Here is an 18,457-nt window from a genome sequence, read left to right as displayed (position 1 = left end):
GCACACTGATAATATGGTGATGAGCTCCTTAAACAGATCATTGTTAAAATAAAAATAAAGAGGAGGTACTTCATTCTGGACCCTGGCCTCTCATGCAGTCTGAGACCTTTTCTGCCTATCTTCCTGCAAACTCTTGAGGTAGTTCATGGACTTGGCCATCCTCTTTCTCCCCTCAAACCAAATACTCTGTCTCTTTTTAGGTCTAGAAAGGCCTAGATGCCTCCTGATCCTTTCCTTACTATGGAGAATATAGAGTAGAGCTATAATCAAGTCTTGAGGGGACAGATTCTATTGGCCATAGTTCTGAGGTGTGAGATCTTTTTCAGAATGGTCCTTGTCTCCTGAGTTTGGAAAAGGGATGAAGAGGGTAAAAGTTCCAGATAGGATCCGTGCTGCACTCTCCTATACTCACCTGCCTTAGGTTAATTGGAACCAAGTGTTTGAGAATGAGAGATCCTGCCATTTCTGCCTCCCCCATATTGCTTATTGGAGCAGGCCGAGTTGTAGTCCTACCAGCTGTTTGAACTGCAGGTAGGGCTTTGAACCTTTCCTGATCTGTGCTGCTTTCTGATGTTCCAGGCTGGGTCTTATCCCTGACTGAAAGGAGTCATCCCTCGAGTGGTACTTTTGTTGTGGACAGGAACAACAGGAGCTTCTGCCCTCATAAGAGGACTTGCATTCACTTCACAATCCAGCAAAATCCTAGGACTGCTTTAGCTTACCTATGTTGTTAGCCACTATCTTAATCAAGTTTCTCTCTGAAAAGATTCCGCCTAAGAAATTTGAAATACACAAGATTTGATTCCAGTTATTATTAGGGCTGTCGATTAATTGCAGTTAACTCATGCAATTAAATAAAAACAAATTAACTGCGATTAAAAAAATTAATCGTGATTAATCGCTTTGTTAAACAGTAACCAATTGAAATTTATTAAATATTTTTGGATGTTTTTCTACATTTTAAAATATATTAATTTCAATTACAACACAGAATATAAAGTGTACAGTGCTCACTTTACATTATTATTTTTATTACAAATATTTGCACTGTAAAAATGATAAACAAAAGATAGTATTTTTCAGTTCACCTCATACAAGTACTATAGTGCAATCTCTTTATCTTGAAAGTGTAACTTACAAATGTAGATTTTTATTGTTGTTACATAACTGCACTCAAAAACAAAACAATGTAAAATTTAAAGCTTACAAGTCTACTCAGTCTTACTTCTTGTTCAGCCAATTGCTAAGACAAACAAGTTTGTTTACATTTATGGGAGATACTGCTGACTGCTGCTTATTTACAATGTCACCTGGAAGTGAGAACAGGCATTTGCATGGCACTTTTGTAGCTGGCGTTGCAAGTTGTTTATGTGCCAGATGTACTAAACATTCATATGCCCCTTCATGCTTCGGCAACCATTCCAGAGGACATGCTTCCATGCTGATAATGCTCGTTAAAAAAATAATGCGTTAATTAAATTTGTGACTGAACTCCTTGGGGGAGAATTGTATGCTCCTGTTCTCTTTTACCTGCATTCTGCCATATATTTCATGTTATAGTAGTCTCGGATGATGACCCAGCACGTTTGTTTTAAAAACACTTTCACAGCAGATTTGACAAAACGCAAAGAAGGTACCAATGTGAGATTTCTAAGGATAGATACAGCACTCCACCCAAGTTTTAAGAATCTGAAGTGCGTTCCAAAATCTGAGAGGGACAAGGTGTTGAGAATCCTTTCAGATGTCTTAAAAGAGCAACACTCCGATCAATGTAGAAACTACAGAACCCAAACCACCAAAAAAGAAAATCAACCTTCTGCTGGTGGCATCTGACTCAGATGATGAAAATGAACATGCGTCAGTTCGCTCTGCTTTGGATCGTTATCGAGCAGAACCCGTCATCAGCATGGATGCTTGTATTCTGGAATGGTGGCTAAAGCATGAAGGGACATACGAATCTTTAGCACATTTGGCACATAAATATCTTGCGATGCCAGCTACAACAGTGCCAAGTGAACGCCTCTTCTTGCTTTCAGGTGACATTGTAAACAAGACGTGAGCAGCATTATCTCCTGCAAATTGTAACCAAACTTGTTTGTCTGAGTGATTGGCTGAAGTAGGACTGAATGGACTTGGAGATTCTAAAGTTTTACGTTGTTTGATTTTTGAATGCAGTTATTTTTTGTACATAAGTCTACCTTTGTAAGTTCAACTTTCATTATAAATAGATTGCACTACAGTACGTGTATTAGGCAAATTGAAATATACTATTTCTTTTGTTTTTTACAGTGCAAATATTTGTAATAAAAATAAAGTGAGCACTTTATGCTTTGTATTCTGTGTTGTAATTGAAATCAATATATTGAAAATGTAGAAAATATCCAAAAATATTTAAATAAATGGTATTCTATTATTGGTTGACAGTGTGATTAATTGCATGATTAATTTTTTTAATTGCTTGACAGCCCTAGTTATTATCCATTGTCCAAAGCTTAAGCCAGAGTTGGTGCCTGGCCACAAAATTTTCAGGTTGGAAAACATGAAATGCAGGACAGACATTTTAGTTTCCTCCAGAGCCACAGTTTCTGTAAAAGACCTCTTAACGTTGGATCATTGCAGAAACTTATTTGCGTTTTCCAATCACTCCAAGCACTGAAAAACAAAACCAAAAAACTATATGTTGAAGCTATCAGTGTATAAAATATAGAATGATTCCTGAACCAAGAAATTTTCCAGCTGATATCCAAGTTAGGCCACCCCCAAGTGTATCAAATTCCCTTCATTCAAAACACTAAGGTGAAGCCCTTCATCAGGGAAGCAGATCAGGGATCTGTAGATTCTCTACCTAACAAAGGTCTAGACATCTCCCAAAGGAAGTGGGGCTAAAAAGACTTAGAAAGGAAGTGGTCATTCTTTTCGCTCCAAGTTGGTCAAGACTGCTATAATACCGTGACCTAGTGGAGCTATCAGAGGCTTTTGTTATCTCTCTCCAGTGGGCTAGAGATCTCTCTCACAGAGGCTGCTCCTACATACCAATCCAGGTTAACTGAATCTTACAGCTAGGCTATTGAGCAGCACTGATTAAATCAGATAGGGTTGTACTTTACAGTAAAACTGTTAGCCTCACACTGGCCGTCTAATCTCTCAGCCTACACAAGAGTTCGGACAAAATTCGTCTAGGGATGTCAATGTAAAAATATCAGTCCAAAGAATCTAGGCATTCCAGCTGTTCTGGATTTCTCATTAGAGTTACCAACTGTCTAATCGCACAAACCCAAACACCCTTGCTCTGGCCCAAGGTCCCACCCCTGCGCCGCCCCTTCTCTGAGGCCCCGACCCACTCACTCTCCCTCACCCTCACTCACTTTCACCGGGCTGGGGCAGGGGGTTGGGGTGCGGGAGGGGGTGTGGGCTCTGGGCTGGGGCGTGGGGTTGAGGGGTTTGGAGTCTGGGAGGTGGCTCCAGGCTAAGCCTGTGGCAGGGCGTTGGGGTGCAGGAGGGAATGTGAACTCTGGGAGGGAGTTTGGGTGCAGGAGGGGACTGGGGTAGAGGGTTGGGGTGTAGGAGGAGGTTCAGTGTGTGGGCTCTGGGAGGGTGTTTGGGTGCAGAATGAGAGCTCTGGGAGGAAGTTTGGGTGTGGGAGGGGGCTGGGACAGGGGGTTGGGATGCAGGAAGGGGCTCGGGGTGCAGGTTCCGGCTGGGCGGTGCTTACCTCAGGCAGCTCCCGGAAGCAGCAACGTGTCTGGCATCGGCCCCTATGCTCTGGGGCAACCAGGCCGCTCTCCGCTCTGCCCCTGCCTGCAGGCACCATCCCCGCAGCTCCCATTGGCCGTGGTTCCCCATTCCCAGTCAATGGGAGCTGTGGAGTCGGGGCAGGGGCAGACCCCCTGGCTGCACCTCTGCCTAGGAGCCGCTGCCAGACATGTTGCTGCTTCCAGGAGTGGCGTGGAGCCAGGGCAGGTAGGGAACCTGCCTTAGCCCTGCTGTGACACAGGACTAAAATCTCCCGGATTGGCTTCAGTAGCCTCCAGGAGACTTCCAGCCAAACCAACCAACCCTGTTTCTCATAAAACAGCCTCGAATTGGGCCTAATACCTCCTGTCATCACATCTCACACCTGTGTTAAACATCATTTATCCACTACAGGCTTATCCAACTCTGATAGATCACAGTTAGGCCTGTTTTTCCTAGTTGGAATCTGCTCTTAAGACTTGTTTCCTGGTCACAATCACCTCATCAAGAGTTTTCTCTAAAATTTCTGATCTTGTAAGACATGAGGGCAAAGTAATTCTTCATGTGATTGCTTATGTCGATTCCAAGTAGGTGTGTGTGCGCTGCATGCCCAATCATCACAGGGGTTTTCCTTAGTGGTACCGTTGGGTTGGCTGTGGAGCTTCCTGGAGTGGTGCCTTCATGGCCGTGTATATAGGTCCTGCCGACCCGCTGCCTCTTCAATTCCTTCTTACTGCCAGTGACGGTCATTGGAGCAGCTCCTCTCTTGCGTTAGCAAGCGATTCCCTAGTGGACTCTCCTTTTCTCCCTGTAAATAATTTGAAAGTTATAGTTAGTTAACTTTTAGTTGGAGGTTCTTCCCACCCCCCCTGGGGACCGGGGCATGCCCAGTCTCAGGGCTTCAAGCCGTGCAGGTCCTGCCTGAAGCCCATGCCAAAGGGAGACCCACACGATTCATATCTAAAGTGTCTCAGAGAAGGACACCAGTCCTACAGGTGTAAAATCTGCAGGGGTTTTAAGCCCAGAACTAAGAAGGAGCAGGACTTTCACTTAAAGCTCTTACTAATGGAGTCAGCTCTTCAACCCCAACCGCTCCCAGTAGCATCTGGCTAAGTGCTTCGGTGCACCACGGCACCACCATTCCCCAGCACTGAGGACCAGCTGTAGTACGAGGCACTGCTTGCAGTCGCTGGTGTGGCACAAGAAAAAGAGAGCTGACAGGGCACTCCCCTGCTCACGCAGCAGAGCAGGCAGGCACCAGTGGGGTATGTCCCACGTTGGGACACCCAGTCTTGGGGCCGTCTAGACCGGTGCCGTCTACTCCGGCCTCTCAGGGAGGTCTGTTGAGTCTGGCCACAGTGGACTCCCCGGTGCGGGAAGATTTGGAGGAGGACTTGGATGCTCCCTCCACACCAGACACATTTGAGGTAGCCAAAGAGTTGATTGCCATGATGGCATGGTTCCCTGCTCCACCAGCAGATGCACTGGCGCTGGCTCAGGCTCCAGCACGAGCAACGTCATTCGACACTGACACTGATCCCGCATAGGGGCAAGCCCATTATGATGTGGCACCGATCCCCGGCACCGTCTCGATCTGCACTGCCCTGGTCAGATTCGGACTTCTCGGAGACTAATTCCTATGCTTCTAGGTGGAGTCGGCACTGCTCTGCACACTGCCCTAGGCAAGACAAAGGGCAGCTGGTGCCTGGTCTCGTCTGTGGCTGGGACCAACACAGTGGCCTTTCTGGACACCATGGGCCTACCGCCAAGTCCAGAGTCTGGGTTCCAGGTCCCTGTCGGTGGTGGTGACGGCATGAATCCCTCCATCGGCCATGTCTGTAGCCCAGGAGCCTCTCTGGGGTAGGGATGCACAACCCCAGGCTGATGAGGACGTCAGCACCGGCACCGAAGCAGCCGTGGCACCGGGTGCTACTGCCATTTCCTGCACCTCTCAAGTGGCGTAGGGGACCTCCGCGAGCCGGAGGGGCAAGAGGACCCCATGCCTCCGAGGGCATCATCCTCGTCCTCCCTGGATGAGGCAGTAGCAGGCACCTTCACCACTCTGCTCGCTATGGACACCAGGGCCTATCAAGACCTGCTCAGAAGGGTGGCCCAGAAGCTGAACTTGCAGGCAAAGGAGGTCTCTGAGAATACCGATCCCATGGTGGATATTCTGGCCCCTCAAGGGTGGCTCTGCCCCTCATCAAAACCATACAGAATGCTACCTAGGCACTGTGGCACATGCCCGCCTCTATCCTGCTGATAGCCAAGGGAGTAGAGTGCAAATACTTGGTGCCTTCTAAGGGGTACGAGCACCTCTTCACCCACCTCCAAATCCAAGGACGCTAAGAAGCTGGACCTCTTCAGTCAGAAAGTTTACTCCACTGGGGGAGCGCCAGCTTTGCACAGGGAATCAGCAAGTGGTCCTGAGCCCCTATGCTTATAATTCCTAGAGCTCTCTGGCCAAATTCCAGGAATTGCTCCCAGCTGACTCCCGCTCAGAGTTTGGAGTGATTCTGGAGGAGGGAAAGGTGGTTGCAAGGACATCTAAGGTAGAAGGGAATATATAAAGATCTTTTCCTGAAATATATTCCACAAATATATACAGTGTATATTTTAACTGTTTTTAAAGTCACATCAATCATGTGCTCCACTCGCTTTCATTTGCTGAGCCTTTGGGGTATGGGGGGGGAAAAAGAGTTAATCTTGGTTAGGAGTTATTTTGACCTAAAAATTAAAAACAGTTACCTACCTTTCATAACTGTTGCTCTTTGAGATGTGTTGCTCATGTCCATTCCAAGTAGGTATGTGTGCTCCCTCTCTTCAGGCCGCCCTGGGTTCAGCTGACTCAGCCACTTCACTATGTGCCCTGCCATAGCTATGAGACGCAGCTCTTGGCTACAGGTCTCATGGCTCCCACATGAGGTCCAGAACATAATTCAGGACCCTCCCTTCGAGTACTCCGGCCTTGTTGCCGAACAGACAGACTCAAGGCTGCATAGCCTTAAGGACTTGCAGGCGACCCTCAAGTCTTTGGGGCTGCACACACCTGCAAAGAAATGCATTTAAGCCCCAGGCCACCCAACAATTTTGCCCTGCCCCTCCTAGACAGGAGTGCAGTAGGAAGCTGGGCAGAAATAATAGGAGGCGCACATCTCAGTCCTCCTCCAGCCACGGGCTGGGCTCAGCTAAGTAGCCCTAGGGCTGAAAGCCAAACTTTTGAAGGTGCGCCTGAGGATGGAGCACCAGTTTGATATCCAGATCCTTCCCCTCCCTTTGTGAACCGTCTATCCCATTTTTACCATGCCTGGGCTCAAATAACCTCAGGCTGTTGGTAGAGTTGGGTATTCTCTCTAATTCTGTTCCCTTCCCCCCTATCCCCCCCAATCCCTCTTGAGGGACCCTTCTCACAAGCAAATTCTAGTGTAGGAGGTGCAAACGTTCCTACAGCTGGGGGCGGTAGAGGAGGTTCCTCTGGAGTTCAGGGGCAGGGGATTCTACTTCCCTTACTACTTAATCCCCAAGGCCAAAGGCAGGCTCAGGCCCTTTTTAGATCTGCAAAACCTCAACAAATTCGTGAAGAAATTGAAGTTCCGTATGGTCTCCCTGGCCTCTTCTATTTCCTTTCTGGATCTGGGGGACTGGTATGCTGCCCTCGACTTGAAGGATGCATACTTCCACATCTCTATAATCCCTTTCCACAGTTGGTTTCTGTGGTTTGCGGTTCACAGTACATAATTATCAGTTCACGGTCCTATCGGCGGTGCCTCGGGCATTCTCCAAGTATATGGCAGTCATGGCGGCCTTCCTTTGAAAGTGTCAGGTGCAAGTCTTCCAATACCTAGATGACTGGCTCATCCAGGGCCGGTCCCGAGCCCAGGTGGAGGAACACGTGAACCTGGTACAGACGACGTTCCTCAGTCTTGGTCTCATCCTTAACATGGTGAAGTCAACTCTGGCTCCCACTCCAAGAATAGAATTCATCGGGGCCCTCCTGGACACCCAGGCCAGGGTGTTCCTGCCCAAGTCTCGTTTTCTAGCCATGAACGCCATCATAGGAGCTCTCCACTGGTTCCCCGCCATGACAGCCAGAAACTGCCAAAAATTACTCGGGTATATGGCAGCATACACTTATGTGGTGCAGTATGGAAGGCTGTGCCTCCATCCCCTCCAGGCATGGCTGGCACAAGCGTACAGACCAAATTGGGATCACTTGGACATTCTGGTCATGCTTTCTCCTCGGGCTCTCAAGTCCGTCTGGTGGTGGCTCGATCCACAGACAGTCTTTGTGGGAGTACCTTTTTCCAAACCACAGCAGTCGCTGTCGCTTGTCACAGATGCGTCAGTGCTAGGGTGGGGAGCGCACCTGGGGAACCTCAGAACTCAAGGCCTATGGTCCCAAGCTTCATCTGCAGTGCTCCTGGCGCAGGCCTCCATTGAGGGCATCTGCAGGGCGGTGACCTGGTTATCTGTTCATACCTTTATGTTGCACTATGCCATCATGCGGCAGGCTAGAGACAATGCCGCATTTGGTAGAGAGTGCTTCAGTCTGCAACTCGGTGAAGTCCAGCCCCTCCTCCAGGGGACTGCTTGGGAGTCACCTACTTGGAATCAGCACGAGCAATCACTCAAAGAAGAAAAAATGGTTACCTGCCTTTCGTAACTGTTGTTCTGCAAGATGTGTTGCTTATGTCCATTCCAAGACCCACCTGCCTCCTCTCTGTCAGAGGATCCAGCAAGAAGGAACTGAAGGGGTGGTGGGTTGGCAGGGACCTATATACACGGCCATGAAGACTCCACTCCAAGGGGCTCCACAGCCGACCCAGTGGGTACCGCTAGGGAAAAACCTTCCGACGATTGTGCATGTGGCGCGCACATACCAACTTGGAATGGACATGAGCAACACATCTCGAAGAGCAGCAGTTATGAAAGGTAGGTAACTGTTTTTAACTTTTAGGTCAAAATAACTCCTAACCAAGATTAACTCTTTTTTTCCCCCCCATACCCCAAAGGCTCAGCAAATGAAAGCGAGTGGAGCACATGATTGATGTGACTTTAAAAACAGTTAAAATATACACTGTATATATTTGTGGAACTTACCAGTTCAGGAAAAGATCTTTATATATTCCCTTCTACCTTAGATGTCTGGGCCTGAGAGCAGCCAATTTCTATTTGCACTAGGTAGAACAAGTGTTCTGTCCACTGACATATTTTCTTTTCTGTTCTACCTCATTTTTCCTCCTTGCTTATATTTTTTCTTAGTGCTTTCTGTATGCCAGATATCTTTTCTGGAGAAGTCATCTTCCAGAATTGAAAATTTATTACTTGATAGCATCCTTTCTGAGACTGACCTCTCCCTGAGTCTGCCCCACCTGATAAATTCTTTTGGTAACTTTTCAGTGGCCTCTTTAGGGTCAGATTAACAGTTGAATTTTAATTTACTAATTTACTTTAACTTTAGGCACCTACTGTATTTAAGTGCTGAGCAGCCAGCAGCTCACATTTAAGTTCATGGGAAGTGCAGAGTTCTCACCTTTGAAAATTAACCCCTTATTTAGGTGCTTAAATATAGATTTACAAGGCTAACTTTAGGCACCTGTTTTTAAAATCTTGGCTGTAGTGTTTCCACACATCTTTGAAAATACTCCTCTAGTGCACGGGGAGAAGCACATGGCCAACTCCTGGAGGTTTGTGGATGAGTCTGAACTCTCTTAGAGTCTCTGTAAGAGAGAGACAGACCAAATGCCTCCAATCCAGGGAGAGGTCAGTCCCAGAAAGAAAATAATCAAGTAAGAAGTTTTCCATTTCATACTATATATTTGTCTGACAAAGGCTTTTTCCCCCTGCTTTCCTAGATGTACATTAGATACTTGAATTTATCTTAAATAAGTAATTCCTAATTTGCATAGTAGGATATTACTGAAATAGACACATCTCATCTAGATAATTTCTGTGGTAAAACTAATAGGATCTCTTTACTTATATGTAACCAAATTTTCATGTCAAGTATTTTCTCTGTGGCTGAATTAAATATTTATTTTGAACAGGAGATATGGCAGCTCAACCAGCTGATGAGGAAGAAAAGTTTAATAGTGTTTCGAATCAGTATAATCAGATTTACTTTCAACCCTTCATCCTTACAGGTATGCAACATAAAAATGGTATTTTATATGAATTAGTAGTTGCTTTCATTACTAGAATGAGGTTTTTTGAGTGTTACCCTTTGGGACAGAGAGATAAACTGATAAAGAAAAACACTATACTAAATTTGAATAAAATGTATGCATATGTCTTGTAGAACCTCCCACAGAAGATCATTTGTTGCAGAATACATTATGGCCTGAAATTCAAAAGCTGTAAGTTATTTTGTTTTATATAAATATAAAAATGTTACAAAATGTCTTAGAAGCTCTTGTTGTAACTGATTCATGTAGTCTTGTACACAGTCTGATAATACATGTTTATAAGGCATCCATTGCAGTAATATGTTATGTTCTTAATACCCAGTGCTCTTATTCATTCTTTTGCTAGTTGTTTTAATGTTGTGCATGTTCAGTATGTAGGTTGTAAGAAACTTTTTTTAATCTGGGTCAGTATACAAGTTTGCACTGGATAGATAGGAACTGATATACTTTTCAATAAGCTATTTCCATGTCTCTCAAGGTGGTATGTCTGTAGCATAGCAGTCAAGTATAGCTCCTTGTCAGCTTCATGTAGGGCTTAGCACTTTTGAACCCTCTTATTAAAAAGCCCCCTGTGACCTGCATCCTATTAAAACACTGATATTAAGACACATTAAGACTAAAGGGCTTATATCAGCAGCCTATAATGATAGCCAAAAGCAGTGTTCTGAAGCTGTACTATATTCTCAGCCATAAATGCACTTATGCAAACACAGATCTTTCTGACCCATTGAAGCTTTTTTCAACAGGATTATATGGAAACAGAGAACACAGCATTTGCAATAAACATAAATCCTGAGAAGTGTTTTCACATAATATAGTCATGCTAACTAATATAAACCATTTGGGTAAAAGTAATACACATAATAAATAAAAAAATAAATACAGCATATATTGGAATTTGTTGTTCCTAAATGCCAAAAATATGTGTTCTTGGTATTAATGGTGTGTTGAAATGTCATAAAATGACTGAAAAAGGTTTCACTGGCTTAAAAACCCAATCCTGGGAGAATGGGTGAATCCAGTGGGACCATAACACTCTATCGGGCTTCATTCTGATCAGAGTAAACCTTGTCATAGAGCAAGTCTGAACAAGAACACCACCAAACTCAGTCCAGTTTGTAAGGAAACTGGAATCAAGCAGTTGTTTCAGATAAATAGATCTGTATGCATCTGTGTGACAGTCAGCAGGGATTCCCAGAACTGTGAGCCACTTTACCCTCTTAGCCTCAGCAAGTAGGAGCTTTGCTGCTAAACTGACACATCAGCATGTCTGCCTTACCAGAAAACTCTTCAAGATGCTCTGCCAGTCCAAATCTTGTCCAGCAGGTAACAATCAGTGAAGCCCAGTTCCTGAGTTCCCCAGAGATATCTTTCTCTACAGTGCTCAGCTCCTCTTACTGTAGCATCCACAAAATTTACCAAGCCTGCTGATCCTATAAAGAGAGACATCCTCTACTTCAATCATAGCACTAAGTTGGTTTATGTTAAAAGTAAAACAAGTTTATTAACAAAAGGACATAAGTAAGTGAAACCAAATATGAGGAATAAGGATAGAAATCTTTACAAAGAAACAAAAATAAAAATATACGTCTAAGACCAAAATTCAATAAACTAGTCTTTGATTCAAAGGCATTTTTCTTTCCAGTCTTTCTTCCAGGATGGCTGACCAGTTTTTTAACTTGGACCCTTCAGAGAGTTCAAAGTGTTTAGTTTCTTTGTCACCTCAGGTGAAGGATAAAACAGGGGTTCTCTTCCCTCCTTTTTGTGGTCCAGTAAACTTTTGAAATGTATTCTTTGAAAAGTAAGCCCAGACAAAGTCTCTCTTTCATGCTGCCTTCTCCTCCCGATTGTTAGCTGATAGCTTTGTTTATCTTGTATGCAAATATACCTTCATTGTCTCTGCTTGAGAACCCGGCTGATCAGGCAAACAAATACACATACCTTTGTCTAGGGCAGACTGAGCTTACGCATTGCTGGCTGAACACATTTTAAGAGCGTAATTCCAGCACATAATTCTTTGTACATACCCTGTATGTGTTCACCGCACAGTGATGTTCAGGAACATTGTGTTACCAGTTTGTATATGATACCTTACATTACACCTTATAGATACAGATTATGACAGCAATGAGTTGGGATATACTGGGCTGGTCAGGTCAGCTGAAACTCACTGCTGGATACTAGGGAGCCTTTTATCTTCTGGCACTGGGATGCTCTGAGGGTCACAATCTGATACAAGGAAGGTCATTTTTCCTGGTGGTAGTGACTTCAGCTCATAGACTATGCTTCAAGCTCTAGTGACTAATTTACTATAGAATAGACCTACACAGGATTCTTTTTCAAAGTGATTGATAGTCTCCAACAGAGGGGGGAATCCCATCATCATGCCATGGTCTTCCCACGCTCTCTTGCCCATCCTACGAATGGCCCATAATTCACATCAAAATGTCCTTGGGATTCTCTTTGTATTGATCTACCGCCTTTCTGTGTCCAAGATGAAAGTATTCATATTTTTTCTTATTTTAAAAAGTTAAAGTTCAAGATTAACAATTTATTCTCCCCTGCCTCAGGGAGAACCAGCTAAAAGTGTGGGGGAGAAGTCTAGCTGCATTTCAGTATATCCACTATTTTGGATTCTTATGCAGTAATGCAACCTTGACATTTTTTGATCCACATTACTTAAAATCATAATTATATTACATTTTAGGGGTGGGGTTGTGGGTGGCTTATTTAATCTAATTGATTTCCATCTTTTTTTAAGAGAATCTTTTTTGATAAATAGGCAGTGGGATGTAAAGTATTCTTGGGTTTCAATTTTATTGCACAGCATTAATCTTAAAAGCAACATGAAATCACATAATGTAGATTGCATGTGGCCGTAGCAGCTAGAAAACCGTGTTAGGAACTGGTTTGCTAAAAATAGCTTGCTTGGCATCTTCATTTCTGTGCTAAATATTCAAGCTTTAACTCCATCAGCAGAATTTGAAAAAAATAACGTTGAATTTTCATAAATATTTAATTGATTAGATAATATTTCTATAAAAAAATCACCTGAAGTGTTTGCATAACCTAACTGCCATGTAAAGTATGTGACAAATTCTGAGAGATGATATAATTTAAAATTTACACTAATCTTTTTGGAAAATCGCAATATAGAATTAGTATGCAGCAGGTTTGTGTAAATACTGTGTGTTTGAATCATTGCACCCTGGAGCACTGTTGCGATTGACACCAAAATGTTTTCAGAAATGGATATCCTATATCATATTTGAAAGTTCTTGATTGCTTACTTCAGCAGTACGTGAACTAATTTCATCAGAGTGATTACTGCAAACTTCGAAAGTCGCACAATTTTACCTGTGCACAAAAGTTTTGCTTATTACGCAATGCCAGGGCAAAATGAGTTGTGTGCATATTCTGTTTGAAAATGTAGCTCCTTATTCTTCCTTTAATTCAGTGAGCTGTGAATATAGTCCACTGTTTTTTTCCTCCTCATACAGTGAGGTTTGGGAGAGGTTTTTTCTTTACACCAAGCAGGAATCAAATTGTGGAAAAATAAGGTCTGGGTAATCTTTACACTTCCAAGCTCTTTCCACAAACTAAGGCCAACTATAAGAGGGTTGCCCACTCACCACTAGTGCGTCGTCTTACATCTTGGTTGGGGAATATAAATCTCACTGCATTGGGTGCCTGCTCATTGCTTGCTCTGCGATACTCTTTCTTCTGGTAACTTGGCCCTCTGGCCAGGTCACCAGTTAGCCCCTACCCCTTTCGCGGTTACAGAGTTCAACAAACAAGTCCAACAAATAATTCCTAGACCTTGTGTTGTGTCAGCCACAGATGCTTGCTCCAGTCCTGTGCCTTCGAGATATGTATACCATTTAGTGCCTGGGATACTGACTGTAGACTTTCTCTCCCTGCAGTTGGTATATTGCTTATTTTATCTTTGCCTAGGTACATAGTTTTGCTTATATCAATAGCTTTCTGTAGTGCCTGCATATTATAAAAACTTTTATTCAATATAGTAGCATCATGATTTCCCCAACTACATTATAGATCTTCAATGAATTCTTTTAATCTGGTGGCAAACTGCACTTCGATTTTCATCATTACTCACTCTTCAAAGTCTCTTCTAAAACTTCTGCTTTCTCATTATAAGAACTTCTAACTATGTTGTCAGTTCCAATAAAACTTGGGATATAACTTCTCTTATTCTGAATTCCATTCATTCATTCTGATTTTCTGATATATTTCTGATGCTTTGATATCTTTATTTAACCTTTCACAATACTTCCTCCAACTTTCTTTGATTTTGTTACAGTGCTTTGTGGCATTGCCTTACTTCTTTTATACTTCATTAAATCTTCACTATTCATTGTAAATTTTTGCTTTCTTATAAGCTTTATTCTTTAACTGACATTTCACACTCCTCATTCCACCATGGAAGTGAGTTTTTAGTTTTGGGGTATTTTAACATCTTAGGTATGGCTACAGTAGCTGCTGCTATTATCCTCTTTATTACGTTGTCATTGAAATTCTTTGTGTCATCACTCACACAGTGATCATTCACAAATTCAGTATATTTTTACTTGTGAATAGCTCCCAGTTAGCTTTCTGAAAATTCTAGGTAGGTAATTTTCCATTATCTTCAGCCTTACTTTGTCCTTGAAAAGTAAAGGGAAATGATCATTCCCCATTTCTCCTTCCATATCTATTTCCCAGTTGCATTTGCTTGCAATAACTGATGTTGTTATTCACAGGTCTAAGTAAGAAAACCTACCATCTGGTGCATTAAATCTAGTTGGGGTGCCATCAGTTAAAACCTGTAGATAGTTTTTGTCTATTAAATCTTTCTAGGCCTGTGCCATTACGATCAGTTGTCCTACTTCCCATAACTTATTATGACTATTTAGATCACCTCAAGTAATACATGGTCTTTTAGCATTCTTCACTGTTTCTTGTGATTCTGAGCTTTCTAATTTCCCCACGCAGGTTATAAATATTATAAATCCTTAAAGAAATATTTCTCTTCTGCACTGGTATCTCAACAGCATTATATTCAAGACTTATTCCTATGTAGTTTAATCTTTCCCTAATGAAAGTACAAACACCTCCTCCTGTACCTAGTTTTGAATTTTGCCTAAAGGCAATATACCCTGGAATTTTAATAAGTTTTTCAATCAACCATTTTTCCTGGATATAGTATCTAGTTTAGTTCTTATTTCTACAGGCTGGAGACTGACTGGCTAAGTGGCAGTTCTGCAGAAAAAGACCTGGGGATTACAGTGGACGAGAAGCTGGATATGAGTCAATAATGTGCTCTTGATGCCAAGAAGGCTAATGGCATATTGGGCTGCATTAGTAGGAGCATTGCCAGTAGATCGAGGGACATGATTATTCCCCTCTATTCAGCACTGGTGAGGCCACATCTGGAGTACTGCGTCCAGTTTTGGTGTCGTGTCCCCCCCCCCCCTCCACACACACACACACACACACACACACACACACACACACACACACACACACAGAAGGGTTGTGGACAAATTGGAGAGAGTCCAGTGGAGGGCAACGAAAATGATCAGGGGGCTAGGACACATGACTTACGTGGAGAGGCTGAGGGAACTTTGCTTATTTAGTCTGGAGAAGAGAAGAGTGAGGGGGGATTTGATAGCAGCCTTCAACTACCTGAAGGGGGGTTCCAAAGAGGATGGAGCTAGGCTGTTTTCAGTGGTGGCAGATCACAGAACAAGGAGCAATAGTCTCAATTTGCAGTGGGGGAGGTTTAGGTTGGATATTAGGAAAAACTATTTCACTACGAGGATGGCGAAACACTGGAATGGGTTACCTAGGGAGGTGGTGGAATTTCCATCCTTAGTTTTTAAGGCCCAGCTTGACAAAGCTCTGGCTGGGATGATTTAGTTGGGGTTGGTCCTGTTTTGAGCAGGGGGTGGGACTAGATGACCTCCTGAGGTCTCTTCCAACCCTAATCTTCTATGATTCAGTGTTACACTCGGTTCAAATTTACAGGATTTTATTTGCTACCATGACAATTAGACACTTGCTTTAAAACAAAGCTTAGATTGTGGAGCACAAAACGGCATCTTGAAGAGATGCAAGAATGCCATACTTGAGTACATTCACCGTCATCTCCCACCACTCTCAACTGAATCCCTCCAGCTAAGAGTCTGTAGAGCAGGATTTCCCTAGCTTTTCAAAACCAAGAACTGCACCAACAACTTCCCAGAGAGTTAGTGGCTGCACCTGCTTGCCATATACATTTGCCAACTTAATCATGCCTTATGAGCATTTTAAAAAATCTTTAAAGTCAGGTAGTGACATTATTTTATAAGAAATGCCATTGAAAGAGCCCGGTGCTCAAAATTTGGACAGTTTTAGGAAAACAATCACTCATTTGCCAGGAAAAGTGCTAAAATATAATAATTGTTTTTCTTCAGAGGAGAAGAATGCAAAACACGTTATTAAACATCTAAGTGTCCAGAATAACAGGAGATTTAGGGATATCTCATATTTGCATGGAACACAATCGTATTAATGTTAGAAAGACAAGGATCACATTTTGGGGCTGTTCATGCTACACTGTATATGCCCTTTCTATAGAAGAAAAAAGTTCCCAGCTTTTTTCTCTTTTTAATTTGTCTTTTTATCAAATGAGGCTTCATCTTTAACAAACATTTTGTTGACCATCTGAATTTTGCTTTGAGGACAACAGCTGCTGCTAATTAGGCAGCTTATGCTCACATTCTCACTGAGGCCGCTTATCACTAGTATAATACAAATAATAAAAAATATCCTTTAGAAAGAAAGGATTCGAATAATATGTGTGCTAACAAGATTATCAGTAATAAAGAAATGTAGATGAGAGCAGAACCCTGGGAACAAAGAATGTAGCCCATCCACAACAGAATGCAGGAAGACACTATCTTGTGAAGCAGTGGCTCGTAAAAGAACATGGGAGTCATGAACATGAGCTCCCAGTGCAACCCTGTGGTCAAAAGTGCTAACATAATGCTTGTATGTATAAACCAGGGAATATCGAGAAAGAGTGGAGAGGATATTTTACTTCTGTAGTTTGTACTGGTGTGATTGTCCACAATTCAAGAAGAATGCTGAAAAACTGAGCAGGGGCGTTACTTCGGTGGGAGGAGCATTTCAGTGTGTACACATCCACTATTTTGTCGACAAAAGTGTGTAGTGTAGAAAGGCCTTATACTAAGTTCTTTTGAGTTCTATTTTGTCCTTAAATTGGGATCTCATCCTCTCTTTCTGGGGAAAAAACAGTGCTTTGCTCTTCAACCAGCTGAGAACAATTGCACAGACAACAAGGTCTTTGACAAAGCAACAGCTGCTGGATTGAGGATCCTATTCTTTGTGAAATGATTCAGCCAGCTCAAGAACATGGGGTTGGTAGTCTCTCTAGTCCAACATCATTCTTGTTGTTGTTTTGTCCAGGAAGGTTTTCAGCATGGCATTGATTACTTTCATGAAGAAAAAAACCTTCATAAAAGTGCCCTTTCGTGAAAGTGAAGTTCCAAGACAATCAGCTTAACAAAGATCCTGTTCTTCTCATTGCAGCTCCCTTCCAAAACCTTAAAAAACCAACCAACCCACCCCCCATATCTGGGAAATTTAATACATAACGCCACTATGTGGTGTGTCACTTCAGGTTAGTCTGTACATAACACACCTAACACAAAAAAGACTAACTTAAGGCATCCAGTAGTGTGTATCCCCTAGTCTTCTACCCAGAATCTCACTCACCCTTTGCTACTAGCACAACAGTGGTACACCTCAGACAATACACTATATTGTGGCTGTGCTTCAGAGTGGATGCTAACCTTCAAGCACCCTGTTCCCTAGACGTGAGTGAATGTGATTTTCTAGAACTGTGCAAAAAAGGTATTGGGGAAAGACTGGCTGATTTGTGTTGATGTGCATATATTGTGTTGGGGGAGTTCATGTATTATATAATTGTGTACCTCCCCACCCCTGAAAAAAAACCCCATGTGTCATTTGTCATTTTTAGATTGTAAACCCTTTGGGTAAGGGACTTCGTCTTTATATGTTTGTACGGCACGTAGCACAATGGGGCCCTGTTTCTGATTGGGTCCTCCAACCGCTATTTTAATATAGATATTTAACAATAGTAAACTAAATGGCAAACACGTTTTTATTCTGTTCGTGAAGGGTTTGAATTCCCTTTTAAATACTGCTTCCTTTATTGATTTGATCTAGAGGTCTGTAAGAAAATGCAGGAGATTACATACTCATATTGTTGTTTTTGAGATTGCTTCATAATTTGTACATCAGTGGTGTTTTTTAAAAAAACCTATATAAATCTTGAAATGTATCACCAAGATTGTGTAATCTGTATAATTTTATTTTCCATTTCAGATATGGACATGGCTATGAAATATTTTGTGTTGCTTGTAACAATTCAAAAACTATAATTGCCTCAGCATGTAAGGTAAGAAAAGAGAGATTTTAGCACCATTTATTGAAAAGGGTTATATGCTATCAGA

General features: G+C 42.7%; 1 protein-coding gene across 2 annotated transcripts in view; it reads left to right on the top strand.

Moving 5' to 3' along the window:
- Positions 1–18,457, top strand: part of ELP2 (elongator acetyltransferase complex subunit 2) — a 117,679-nt gene that overhangs the window by 80,949 nt on the left and 18,273 nt on the right. For both annotated transcript variants that reach the window (XR_013345239.1, XM_077810843.1), the window contains exons 15-17: positions 9,780–9,875; positions 10,031–10,088; positions 18,330–18,402. Coding sequence is in view for 1 of the 2 variants with exons in the window: in XM_077810843.1 (XP_077666969.1) it covers positions 9,780–9,875; positions 10,031–10,088; positions 18,330–18,402 (227 nt within the window). In the remaining variant the exon portion in view is untranslated. The remainder of the gene's footprint in view (positions 1–9,779; positions 9,876–10,030; positions 10,089–18,329; positions 18,403–18,457) is intronic.

Source organism: Eretmochelys imbricata, chromosome 2 (assembly GCF_965152235.1).
Source record: "Eretmochelys imbricata isolate rEreImb1 chromosome 2, rEreImb1.hap1, whole genome shotgun sequence".
In the NCBI taxonomy this organism is placed as follows: Eukaryota; Metazoa; Chordata; order Testudines; family Cheloniidae; genus Eretmochelys; species Eretmochelys imbricata.
The sequence above is the reverse complement of the archived record's forward strand: the minus strand, read 5'-3'. Positions and strand labels throughout refer to the sequence as shown.